At 43.6% G+C, this 13,749-nt stretch overlaps 1 protein-coding gene across 3 annotated transcripts; it reads right to left on the reverse strand.

The window, feature by feature from the left end:
- Positions 1-1,362: 1,362 nt before the first annotated feature.
- Positions 1,363-8,577, reverse strand: ftr82 (finTRIM family, member 82). Of its 3 annotated transcripts, none has more exons than XM_063203523.1 (8): positions 8,448-8,577; positions 7,567-8,265; positions 5,273-5,368; positions 4,355-4,588; positions 3,539-3,698; positions 2,700-2,756; positions 2,428-2,514; positions 1,363-2,222 (listed from the first exon to the last, which is right to left on the reverse strand). In XM_063203523.1, the coding sequence occupies exons 2-8, from the start codon at positions 8,167-8,169 to the stop codon at positions 1,702-1,704; spliced, it is 1,758 nt and encodes a 585-aa protein (XP_063059593.1). In that variant the 5' UTR covers positions 8,170-8,265; positions 8,448-8,577; the 3' UTR covers positions 1,363-1,701. The 3 variants fall into 3 exon arrangements, with proteins under 3 accessions (XP_063059593.1, XP_063059592.1, XP_063059591.1); XM_063203522.1 differs by having other exon boundaries at positions 7,567-8,305; XM_063203521.1 differs by lacking the exon at positions 8,448-8,577 and having other exon boundaries at positions 7,567-8,427.
- Between the last annotated feature and the right edge of the window lie 5,172 nt (positions 8,578-13,749).

Here is a 13,749-nt window from a genome sequence, read left to right on the forward strand (position 1 = left end):
ATAAACAAATTTGCTTGTATCATCTGGCTAGTCAAGCATGGTAGTGGGACTGACATGATTTGGGGATGCATGAATGCCGTCAACATTGGTCTGAATTACACCTAAAAGAAACATGCATGTCAACATGCACTGTGACTACTGAAGCAGATCATGATACTCTCCATAGGATTTCATTCAAATCTCACATCAATATATTTAAGCCAAGTGCAGACTCAAAATGTAAAGGTTCATTGTAAAGAAAGGTTGACATACACCGATGACCTCCCTTTAATCCCTTTTCATTTGGAGACACGGCCCCTTCTGTACAGGATTTTATGGGATGTACTCACTTTTGTGGGTATATGTTCAAACATTAATGACTGTATTTTTATTTTTTTTGTGAGTGAGAAACACATTTAAGCGATTATATATGTTGTTAACAGGTCACTATCATTTTGTCAAAATGAAATTTCTTTAATGTTGTCCTATGAAAAGATATACCAACAAATCTGCAAAATTGTGAGGGGTGTACTCACTTATGTGACATAATGTTACAGCCACTAACGAGCCAGTGGTTGTGACACTGTACAAACAATTGATGCAACTACTGTGATTTGTCACAATGTTTAATCTAGGTCTGTGGTTTAAACCAGCACGCCATTGTTGACTGCTTGTGTTCATCTTTTTTCAGCTAGGGAGCACTGTTTCACAGTATTTGGTGGTGGTGAACACATTTAATGGGGCCAGCCAGGTGGGTGTTTGCTTTTGGGCGTATGTTCCATGGTTTGTAAGCTATGGGTTTCTTACTGTTGGCCTACTCACTCATTGGCAAGCCAGAAAACACTCGAAAGGTCTGCTATTGTCAGACTGTGGATTATAAAGGTCTTATGCAGGTCTGGAAAAAACTAGATCAAAGAGTGAATATTCAGAAAACACCACATAGAGATTGATCACTGTACTTTGTACAGTATTATGTGCAGGGTTTTCCGAATATCCACACTTTTCACACCTACACCACCAATATCCATTATACTTATCTGCAGCTATCAGCCTGCAGGATATTAGGCTGACGGCTTGAGCCGGAGGACGTAGCCTTTGAAACAAACAAAAAACCTTGCCAAATATAGAGATAATCCAAAAGTATTGTGCTGTGTTCATGTTTACCTAAAGCCATTTGTGTTTTGTTTGCTGCAGAGGTAAACCAGCATTAATGTAGTGTTTGGTATGTGGTGAAGAGGTTATGAGGTCACTGTCTGGGTTTAAGAGAGACTTAGGCCTTTGTTTTATAGTATTTTACATTTACTTTGTAAGCTACATTGTAATCCTTGGATGCATTGAGTGCGTAAACAACAAGCACAAAATAAAAGTAGTACTTCAAAAAAAACTTTATTAAAATATAAATGGGTTATTGGAATAAAAAGGATACACGTGGGTGAAATGGACTTTCTGATAAATATTTGTATTCAAACATGTCAATTTAAGAAAATGTGAAGCAATACCTTTGTAACGAGCAACAGTTAAAACAGCAGTAAAAAAGTCAGTGTAATTGTCCATCATCACAGCAGTTGATATACTGGTTAAAAAAGAAAAAGCATTAAATACACCAAAAGTCTTTTAAAAATCGTACATACAGAAAATCACTGTGTTGGTTTGTTCGTTTACAACTTGACACATTTGCATTTTCTACAATGGAAAAAAATGTGAAAAACTGCATGGAAAAGCTCATTTGACTTGACAGATTTTGACAGAAGTCCCCACGCCAAAGCCAGGGTACAGTGGCTCAGCGAAGGTGGTCTCAAATCTGTGCAGCAGGGTCATGGTCTCCCCGATGCTGTAGAAGGCCAAAACGCCGGCCTTGTGATCCAGGTAGACGCCTATCCGCGGTGAATGGGGTCCTTTGACGGCCTTGTCCACTCGGTTGTGCCAGGCCGAGTACCCAGAGTCAGAGCACAGCAGGCTCCAGGACTTGTCATTGTATCCCAGCAAGCAGAGGGAGCCTTTGCCCTTTCGACTGAGGCCCTTGTAGGCCACACCGATGGAGAACTCCCCGCTCCACTCGATCTCCCAGTAGAAGCGTCCGCCGGACAGGGCCTCTCGGCACAACACCTGGGCGAAGCTGTCGAAACGCTCTGGGGTCTCCGAGTATGGCTGCAGGTCCCGTGTCCTGGTCACCTTGCGGTCACGCTCAGAGAGGTGCAGCTCCTTATAGGCCGTATTGGCATCCAGTCTGAGCTGACAGAAGTCTGAAAAGAACAGGATGGGAAAACACAGAACATTTTTTTGAGGGGAAACAACAACATTTTGATTCTTGATGAAGAATTTTGTGTGATTCCAAATTTGCTGGGATATTGCTGAATTCATAGCATATTTGGGACTTATTCACTGACACAAATTATTCAACATGCAGAACAAATGGACCTGGAGAATGGTGAATAATGAGGTACTTACATTTCAGAAATTCAGGCCGGCCCTTTGGCTCTGGGGGCGGTGGACTGTCAACTACGCTGGCAACTACACTGGCAACTTCTTTGGCAACTGCAAAATGAGGGAAAATGTGTTTTAATAAACCGGGGTTTATGCAGGAATGCAGGGTTACCATTTTCAGTGTTGTCGCTTTAGTGTTAACGTACACATGCATGGACCATTTTGCAGGTGTTACAGACAAAAGCAGTTGTTGTACTAGAGTAGTAGTGTAAGTGGGAAACAAATGTAGTCCTCACCTCTGGAGCTCTTTTCACGGGTGCGGTTCTCCATTGTGTAAACAGGAACTTCATTCACTGTCATGCAGAGAAAACAAAATCGACTATTGAGTTAAGAGGTTGACATTGTAATCAAATGATCTACATGTCCAACATTTTAGTCTTTCCTGGAACCCTCAAAGATTTCCAGCATATGAAAATACAGTATATTGATATTCTTAATTTCATTGCCATTATCATGATGAAAGCTACGGATAGAGATTGATGTTGTTGACACATGGCCTAGTTCCCTGTACTCTTTTTTTATTTAACCTTGTTAAGTGAGTGTGACGTTTTTTATTATTTGTAACATGTAGCAGTTCAAGAGTCCAGCTAGCTTTTCAGTGTTTGTTGAAGGCTTTCCTAGTATTATTTCAGCAATGGCCTAACAACCTCGTAATCTCACTCTTGCTGGATGCATATAGTTCAGTGGAGCTCAGTGGAAAGCCATGTGAAACTTGGCAGAACTACATACATCTTGCGAGAGCCTGGTTAAGAAACTAGAAAGTCTGGTTTAGAAACTAGTGCTCTGTTGATACTGTGGACCAGCACGTGAATGCACCTTATCACATACAGGTCACATCCCCATGGGGACCCAGGTTCAAGTCCGGCCTGGGTCATTTCCCAACCCTACCCAATCTCTCTCTCTCTCTCTCTCTCTCTCTCTCTCTCTCTCTCTCTCTCTCTCTCTCTCTCTCTCTCTCTCTCTCTCTCAATTGTTTCCTGACTGTCCTTCACTATCCTGTCAAATAAAAGCTCAAACAAGCCTCAAAACAAAGAAAAACAGAGAAGAAAGGAAACAAGTGCTGCAGGTCTCTCACCTGACTTGGAGATCTTCATGAGTTCCTCTCTGCCGATCTCCTCCAGCCTCTCCTTGATCTCGGAGACAGCCTTCCTGGCGGCTGAGAAGGAGAAGTCAGGGTTAAGGCTGACCCTGGGCACAAACCCGTCATCCGTAGGGGTGCAGAGATAGTTGAAGTTCTGGCATAGGGAAACACAAAGGGTCAAGCCATTAGAGAGTATAGTGTTGTGTCATGTACTGTGCATGATATGCCCTGTCATCAGTCTAATGGATTATTATAAATAATGTAAATTAACATAATTGAAATTTAAATGTGATATTCATCCTCGTAATGCACTCTGTTTTTGCCAGTGAAATGCCTTGCTAGCACAGGTTACTTCACTGAATAACTACTACCTGTCTTGAGCTCATTACCAGGGCCGAATTAATGCACAAGCAAGATACGGTGAAGCCTAGGGGCGCCCACATGCTAGGGGCCCCCCATTGCGGTCAGACTTGAGGTCAAAAATTGCAGAAATGTGACAAGATGTGATATTGGGGAAATAAACATTTTAATTTAAATATTGTTAATACTTGTCAGGTATCTTTTCCTTAATTCGTAGCTCATAATTATCACTCTGTCTATGTAATTTTGTAGCAAAATTTGTCTTTCAGGGGGGCCCACAGCAAAACTGTAGCGTAGGGTCCTCCCCGGACCATCTTGATCCGGCTCTGCTCATTACGATAAGCTGATTCAGAGTTGGTAGGATCAAATTTATGGCAGGCAGGTTATGGCTATTACTCTCTGAGCCATTCTGATTGAGATTTCTTGGTGTTCTTGTGTTTTCTCCCCTACCTGTAGGAAGTGGATGTGGTCCTCTGTGCTGTAGAGCTGCTTGAGTCCCGTCTCCTTCTTCTTCAGCTCGTCAATCTCCTGCTCCAGCCGCTCCATCAGGCCCTCGGCCTGGCTGAAGGCCGCCCTCTCGTTGATGTTGATCAGCTTGGTGACCTCTGACCTCATCCTCTCGATGGAGGTGATCATCTCATCAAACATCTTCTTGCTCTCCGTCATGGCCCTCTGGGCAGAGCTCTGAGAAGAAACAAGGGCACGATAAGGCAGATTTATTTACAGTATAAAGCACATTTCATACATGCACCATGAAAGTGCTTTACAAAGAAGTGTTAAAACAAAGAAAGTAGAGAAAACACCAAGGAGATTTAAAAATAAAGAACACCAGATGTGAAAAATACATAGTAAAAAAAATGGGGTTTCAGAGTAAACTAATATAAATCCAGATAAAGTGTACAGATACAGTAGTCAAATTACTGGATCCGAGTGGAATCAAGAGTCAGCGAAAAATTTTGCAGGTGACCAGTGTAATTTGAACTCTACAAATTTAAATTAACACTATTTTTGATCTAAAACAGAGAGCTAAAAGAGCTGTATCAGCACTGGTATTTCTAAGAAAGAAGCAAACAAGGAGGCAAGGGACACACGGTTCACTAGGATGACAGTGTGTTGTATCAACACAGGTGTTCAATACCGCAAACCACCATGTTGCATGTTTACTGTGCTTACTCGTGGTAATTCCTGCATGTAGGTAGATGTGCAGGGGTGTGGTTGTGGTAGAGTCAGCATGACTCTCGATGGTGGTTTTGAGCTTGTGATGCTTTTAGCCATGAGTTGTTTGTTTTGCGTTGCCGAGCCCTTGTTAAAAAAATACTATTCACTGTTAAAATTTGACTGCAGTCTCGAATAATGTTTTCCACCCACCTTCAGGGAGTCCACAGCTGTCTTCAGCTCCTCCAGTTCTTTTGTTCTCTGTTCGTATTTCTGTCGGATTTCAGCTTGAGACACGCCGAGGAGTTTCTGTGTAATGATGGGAACATTGACATTAGAACATTAGTTATTGTTTTCCCATCCGTACATGTAGGAGTATTTTTGGATAAAAGACACTAAAAAACCCACTGTCCTTCAGGCTTTCCGCCACACCTTTTATGAAAACTCCTGTTTTTATTTCATTGAATTCATTTCATTGTTCCCTGTGTTTACATTGGGTTGAACTAATTCTCTCTAGAGCAAGTCTAATGGTGTCTCGTTTTTTTTACCCCTTATTTTCTGTCCTCCCATGTTTCTAAAGGAACCTGCTCAGTATGGGCGGCATTATCTCCGAAGATGGAGGAAGAGAATGAAAAGAAGACAAGAGGCGGAATCTTAGTTACGTGAGGAATGCACAACCACCGCTCCGCCACCACGGCCAGCCTGGCCAGCCTATGGAGAGACATTTCAAGGTGCATACGCGTCCCCAGCCTTCAGCGAACACAGAGGGGGCTTTAGCACAACCTTTAACCAAGCCCACCGAACCATTCTTCAAGATAAGCTTGAGGAATGTGGGGAATCTGGGGAGGAGGGATGGGGTGAAGGGTGGGGGGTGGTAGGATAAAAAGATTGGGTATTTCTGTGTGTGTATGGGTGATGTGTGTGTGTGGAGTGGGGCGAGGGGGGAATAAAAAGAGTGGGTATTTCTGTGTATGGGTGATGTGTGTGTGTGTGTGTGTGGGGGGGGGGGGGGAAAAAGTATGGGTATGGGTGTGTGTGTGAGAGAGAGACAGAGAGAGCAAGTAAAGGGTGAGGGTTAGGGTGAGAGTGAATTAGAGAGAGGGGGAGAGTGATTGCGAGTGTGAGTGTGAGAGGGAGAGACAGACGTGAGAGACTTTGGGTCTCCTAATCTGGGGTTTGACGGACACCAGGCCTCCTTTTTATCAGGTGATGAAAAATAATAAAAAGCCCTGTCTTTTGTGTTGGCTAATTGCCATCAAAACCCCACTAGGCTGTTTTGCACATATTTATTTTTTGACTTAGTTACTAATACGATAAATCCACTTTGATGCAAATTGGATAACATCATGCGATTGTGATTTTTTTTCTCTCTCCTTTTTTCCCATAGAAAAACAATCCACCCATCCGCCACTCTGGCTCTTTGTGGATCTCAATAGGTGGTTTCGTTTGATATGCCCAGCAGAGCAGCAGTACCTCACATGACTCTTCAAGACCTCTCATGGCACTAATGATGAAGAAATGCCTCCCCTTTCCAGCAAGAAAACCACCAGACCGCACATCTTCTGACCAACATGCTTGGTGAGGTGGTTGATGGCTTTGACAAGGGGTAGGGTTAGGGTAGGGGGGCTGACTGGGGCGAGTGGGTTTTAGGCACTTTGTTTTTTTTCTCACAGTGATACAGAGGAGAGAGGGAGAGAGAAGGGGGGTTGGGAGGCCGCTTCGCTTCTCTCCTCTCCTCCTGCATTCCACCATCGAGACCTAATCCCACAACTCTGAGATAAACTTGCTCTGACTGAGCCTCTCAGCTATTTCAAAAGCAGAGAGGAGACCGAGGAGGATAAATCATTAGTCACTGTGTGAGCAACACTCCCAGTACCAGAATCGCGGCTGTTGCGAAAAAGCTCTCTCACCCAGCATGCATGTGTACTTTGTGTATTCCCTCCCTTTTTTCAAATTCATTTACCACCCCACCACAATCCTAACAGCTGTGGTCTTTCCAGTTTCTTGACATACCACAATTTGAACTTAAACTTCTACCACAGTGGATATGGAGAATGTTGAATGTAGTGTATTGTACAAACAAAAGACGGTAGATATGGAGAATGTAGTGTGCTCACAAGCCGATGCCATATCTAATCACTATATGTACTGCAATCCAGTAGTGTCTAAACACGTCATACATTTTCTACTGTACTTTTACGGTGAGAATGCTCCTGTTGCCTTGTACATCAATCAAAGTCAAAGTCCATAAAAGCATAAAAGATATGTGATTCCTACGTATGCAGCGTCACGTTTAAGCAAACAAAAACTGAACTTCCCACATGTCAAGAAATTCCTGAAAAGAGGGTGTACTGCAGTTCCCCATTCACCTGTCCCTGGCCTCTCTCTGCCCATAAAGGCATAAAAGACGTATGTAATTTCTAAACCGTGTCACATTTAAGCAAACGATCCACACAATGACCTAATTACTGTCAAAAAGAGCGTGTACCGTTAAGTTTCCCACTCACCTGTTTCTCGCCCCTCTCCGCCTCAGCTGACACGATGTCGTGACCCTTGTGCTCGCTGACCGTACAGATGGCGCAGATACACATCTGGTCGGTGCGGCAGAACAGCTCCAGGCTCTTCTGGTGCTGCGGGCAGATCTTGCGGTCCAGGTTGCCCAGCTCGTCCACCAGCTTGTGCCGCTTGAAAGTGGCCGACTCGTAGTGGGGCTTCAGATGCTTGTCGCAGTAGGACGCCAGGCAGTTCAGGCAGGACTTGACCGCCTTGAGCTTCTTGCCTGAGCAGAAGTCGCAGGGAACATCAGAGGGGCCTGCGTAGCTGTTGGCTGCGGGCACAGAGGCGGGTGGCGCCGAGTTGAGGTTCAGGCCGGTCTTCTTGATCTTCTCGGCCACCTTGGTGAGGGTGGCGTTGGGCCGCAGCACGGGCCGCTGGGTGAAGGTGATGCGGCATTGTGGGCAGATGTAGATGCCCGTGTAGTCTGCCTCGTTCCAGTAGCCACTGATGCAGTCCATGCAGAAGCTGTGGCCGCACGGGATGGCCACGGGGTCCCGCAGGAACTCGGTACACAGCGGACAGCTGAAGTAATCCGGAGACGTCGGCTCGGCCATGGCTGGCTGGCTGGCTGGTGCTCACTCCTACTTCCAAGTTGCGCTCACGCACACACACTCACTCGACACACAACGCGCACAGGCAGAGGCACGCACCTGTCAAGGTAGAAGAGGGTGAGGAAAAAATGGAGGGAATCTGACAGACAGACAGACAGACAGGTAGACAGACAGCAAGAGACTGAGTGAGCTACTGACAGAGAGAGGGAGAGGGTGAGAGATGGCTCCAAGCCTACTCCTCTGGGGAGAATGTAATGACGCCAGCCAGAGACGGGACCTACTTGTCTTTCTGAATTCCACAGGTTATTGATTGAAAGCAGACAGAGAACCTCCCCCTTTTTTTCTGCACTGGCTGGTGCGGGTCGAGCGTTGAGCGCAGCACAACCTCAGATAAACAGGTCGAGCCAGGACTGCAAGAGTCTTAAAGGGGAGAGAGGGAGAGAGAGAGAGAGAGAGAGAGCGGGGGAGTTGGCAGTCAGAGACAGGCGGAGAGAGGGAGGGAAGGGCGGAGAGACCGGAGACTGAAGGCAGACTGAAAGGGAGGGAGGCAGAGAAGGAGGGAAAGAGTAAAAGAGAGTGACAGGCAGGCAGGCATGGAGCCTGCAAATGAATGAAATGTAGTAGTGAGTGAGTGGGTGAGACTTGAGACTGGGCTAAGTGTGCCAGAATAATGAAATGCAAACAGGGGGTTGGGGGGGTTTAGGGTCGCCTTTTCCTGTGCCTAATGGAGCCCATCTGAGTGTGTGTTGGAAGGCTGCTCTCTCTCTCGGTCGCTGGTTAATCCTGTAGCAAGTTCGCAACCTTGTGTGCAGTTAATCATTGTCCATCAGTTTTGGCTTGTATCTCACGTTTTGTGACGTTACTGAAAGATTTCATCACATACCTGCACACAGACATTTTTATCTTCAATTTTAAATATCCAAGACTTGCTTGGCTGTTGTTTTACAGTTCATAACTCTTTCTGTTCCGTACCTTGTTTCCCCGTAAAACAAGACCATTTAAATGTTTTATTGGTGGTGTTGTCCTATTCTAATGAAGCCACCAGGAAGCAGTGTGGTACATGCATTGTAATCTGCATTTCACATCATGGCAGCAAACACGGGTTCCGGCTGAGTGTAAATATGACATGCAGGTAACCCTGTGCTGTCGGACAGGTCTGACGAGCTCCGCAGCACAGGTGTTTGAAGTAGTAAAAATCTGTATGTGACACAGATACGTACAGTATATGGTTGTGACCTTTGCCAAAGTCAGAAATGTTTGAGAAAATTCAAAACTTTTCATTTAGTCACATGGAAAATGGGGTCATAGCAAAGAAAATACAAATGGAAGTGTATTGTGGCCCTGTATTTTGTGTTCGTTTATAGGAAAAACATTGGAATGTGAAGATGTTGTGTCACAATGACTTTCAAAACATGTTGACGCGAACATAAATAGTTGTAATTTTTCTGTCCCTGTCATAAGGTAGTGAAGTGAAACCACATTCCTACCCATTGCATCAGATGCATGTTGAGCTGTAGTGTGTCACAGGTTAGTCACCTTGTATTGTACCACTTGGTAATGACCTAAACAGTAGCCTATAATACACAAAGTTTGAATCATCCATGAGTAGTTGTGTAATGCTCAACATATTTATTTTTTATTTCTTTGTTTCAAATATTCATTATATTCATTTTAAAGGTGCACTGTGTAGAAGATGGCCAGAGTAGGTGTTACAACTATGCTGCTCATTCAAACTCCGCTGCCTACAGCCAAACTTGATCTTTTCAATAATATTTACTAAATAATGAACTAATATTTACTAGTATGACCAATGCACAATAACTTTTACAGCTAAAAATGTCAAGTCAATTCAAAATTGCGAATAATTGACAAGATCCAACTTTTCACATATGAAGTGTGTTATTTTCTCAGTCATAATGGATATTTAGAATTTGATGGTGGTGGTTGTGAAAAAGCTAACATTTGTGAATGGACAGCATTAATTCTGGAAATAAACTGTTAAAAATATGACATAGTGCTCCTTTAAAGGCGTTGCACTTCGCACAGTCCATATGGTCAGACCAGCTGTCTTAGGCAAGAATTTTTTTTCCTAATCCTGTGTGCCACACCTGTAAAACCACTTGAGGTTGCAATCACACCTTAGAAAAGCCTGAAGGAGTACAGTATTGTCTTTAGTGCTCTAGTTTGAAGCCTTTCACCCACCTGAAGGCCTCCAGTTTCAATGACTTTTCACATGTTTTCATCTCTCCATACAGCTTCATTTGCATTTCTATAGATGCTCTCTGTCTAGACATTAGTTTGATTGCTGTCATTTCTCACATCTTCACTGTATGTCTCATCTCTTGTTGTGATTACTCTTCCTAGATTGTGCCAAAACTCAAACATCATGTACATGCACCCCAAATATAATGTGCATGCACTTTTGTAGCTAGATATACAAACTGTATTTATGTACTATGGAAAGGTGAGATTATTTAAAATGTAAAAGATGGATCAAATTCATGCAATTTCATGTATTCATTATTTCGTTTAATACCGGTTTTATTAGCCTCGTTTATCGCATGCCTTACACCCTTCAGATCTCAAAGAAGAAACTTTTTGTGCCATCTCAATTACAGTGTCACAGAGTGCACTTAATTAAAAAAAACCCAGCACAGGATATTTTTTGATATTGTAGGCTATGACCCAAACCCGGCCAAAGTATCCACCATAAGGAGAGGCCGCATGTTATTGTAGGTTCAGTTACATCCTTTGTCTCTGGAATCCAGGTCTGTTTGCTACAGTAAATCAAACATTAGGAAATGGCGGCTCAATGGCTCCACAAATTTTAACAGAAACCTGTTCACACCTTTATGCTCTGACTGGTTACGCAAGGCCGCGCCAAGCACCAGCCATGCAGCCTCCCCAGCCCAGCTCGCATCTTACCTCACCCTGTCGGATAGTTTCGCCTCGCTCCTTATTTGGTCCGGTTTCTGATAAGCCAGTTTCTCTTTCCTGCCTCGTTTTTTTTTTCTTTTACTGTTGTTGTGATTTGAACCTGCAGAGGAGAAGAGGCTGCTGGCTGTAGAGGCCATGCAGTTGTGCTTACTCATTAACTATCGAGGTGAGGTGTACACTGACCAAGGCTAGAGTTCAGTCACAGTTAAATACACGCATACACACTCTCTCACACTCTCTCACACACAGCCTTCATTTTCATGAGAAATGGGAGTGGAATTAAAAGGAGTGGACTGGAGACTGTAAATTGTACACCCGAAACCCCCCTACACTTATTCCCAAGTGGCTTAGCTCAAGAGTGTCTTTCTTAAGTGCACGAGGTAGATATCACAGTCCAAAAGAAAAGCTTGTGTGTGCATCCCTTTTGTGCTTGCTGTTTTAAAGTAGATTAGGGGCCTATACTACAAAGCTGGTTCAGGATAAGTTAAGGTTAAGTTAAGAGGTAAATAATCTAATAGAAGAGCCTGCAGCCTCATTTTCTTAAGAAAAGCTCTTGTATTACATTATTTACATCTTAACTTAACCTTAACTTATCCTGAACCAGCTTTGTAGTATAGACCCCAGATGCATATGCATGTGTGTGTGGTGTCTGGACTGCTGTGTTATTCTGCAGTTATATTGGTGTGTGCATGGATTGCATCGTTTGCTGCATGCTGCAAGAAACTTGAAGGGCAAGCTTCATTATGCAAGGTTGTAGTTTAGAGGTGTGTGTGTGTGTGTGTGTGTGTGTGTGTGTGTGTGTGTGTGTGTGTGTGTGTGTTTGTGTGTGTGCGTGCGTGCGGGGGGTGGATGGGGGTTACTTGTTTGTTTGTTCAGTGTGTTTTTAGACCACGAGAGAGAAAGAAAGAAAGAAAGCACAGCTCCCCTCATGTAGAAGTCAAGAGCAGGGCTGCTCCCATGCAATTGGTCAGTTGAGTAGAGACTAGGTATTTACAAGTGATTCTCTTAAACAATGGATACCTTTGTTGGCCTTGAGAGAGAGAGAGAGAGAGAGAGAGAGAGAGAGAGAGAGAGAGAGAGAGAGAGAGAGAGAGAGAGAGAGAGAGAGAGAGAGAGAGAGAGAGAGAGAGAGAGAGAGAGAGAGAGAGAGAGAGAGAGAGAGAGAGAGAGAACGAGAGAGAGAACGTGCTTATGTACACGTGTGCTGCACATATTGGATAGCAGTGAAGGCATTTCCAAGGGGTGGGGAGAGATGAAAGGAGATCAGGGATAATAACACAACATAACATTTGTGAAATGATGGAATTTCTCCTGGCCTCACCAGTCTTTCCAGTCTCACTGACCTGCATATTATTGAATGCAGTTTATTTATACTCTCACAATCGCAATATCATACAGGCTGGATGTATGAATGTGAAATTTTGTCAGAAAGCAAGCCCTGTGTTTTCTTAAGATAAGAAAACAACTCTGTGAGGCCCTTCAGTCAGCAGGTTCACAGGCCCCAGTGGTACTGGTGGAGGTATCTTGAGGGCATAACAGTCCCACTCAGATCCAGTGAGTCAGTGGAAAATGAAGCGCATCTGAGTCAGTCAACAGAGCACTCAGTAAAAATGTTACAGCTCTTTCATTATTTCATTATTTCATCATGTTGCATAACGCAAAGTGAGTAATGTTACATCTTTTAGCACACTTACTTTTTTTCGGGTACCACTTTATTTTACGGTGTCTTTTTTAGTGCAACTACAAAACATGTGTCAACATGTTACAATGTAACATTATACATATATTACACTCTACATACTTACAGTGCAAGTACATAATGTTATTACATTACATTACATTAAACTTAGCTGACGCTTTTTATCCAAAGCCACTTAGAGACATTATTTTCCGGGGTATTGATTAGGGTCCCTGGACCAATTTGAGGTTCGGTGCCTTGCTCAAAGGCTCTTCAGCCAATGGATGGAGGTGCAGGGAGAGGTCAGATGGAATCTGAACCTATAACCCCCAGATTGTAAGGCCTAATCCCTAATTATATAAAGTATTACATACTTTGTTACACTGTACCTTATGAATGTAACAGGGACAGGGAGATGTAGATATACTGTAACAGTGACGTTAAAATAAAATGCTGCCAAACATTGTTGTTCTACGCTGAATGTGGTCCGCTGAGCATAGCTACTGAGTGGGTAATCTCTTGATTAAAACGGACAACTGTGTTAAAAAATTGCAGGGCCCATATTAACCATTGACCACAGAACAGGGCCATAAGGTGAAGGCTGTTTCCCATAAAAGGTTAGCTTTTGTAGCCTGAGGACCGTGTGATGTTTTATGGTGGTTTTGGACACATTCTGTAAAGACTATATCAAACAGAATGGCTGCATTGCTTTGGTGTGTGAGGTTGCTTTGTAGAAATGTAGCTGAGGTGAAAACCTGCAGTGGACCAGAGCAGAGGCACTGACTTGCTTCCGTCAGATTCTTGAGATTCCCATGGCAATACAATTAACATAGAGAGAAGAAGATTGTCCTCGTCTAGGCAATATTTCTGTTCTTGTTCCAAGAAAAAGAAGAAGTAACTTAGTATACTGGGATACCATTGGTGTCAGAGTGAATGAAGCATCACTGCAGTCCGCTACCTTACACAGT

This window comes from Engraulis encrasicolus, chromosome 7, assembly GCF_034702125.1.
Source record: "Engraulis encrasicolus isolate BLACKSEA-1 chromosome 7, IST_EnEncr_1.0, whole genome shotgun sequence".
Taxonomy (NCBI): Eukaryota; Metazoa; Chordata; class Actinopteri; order Clupeiformes; family Engraulidae; genus Engraulis; species Engraulis encrasicolus.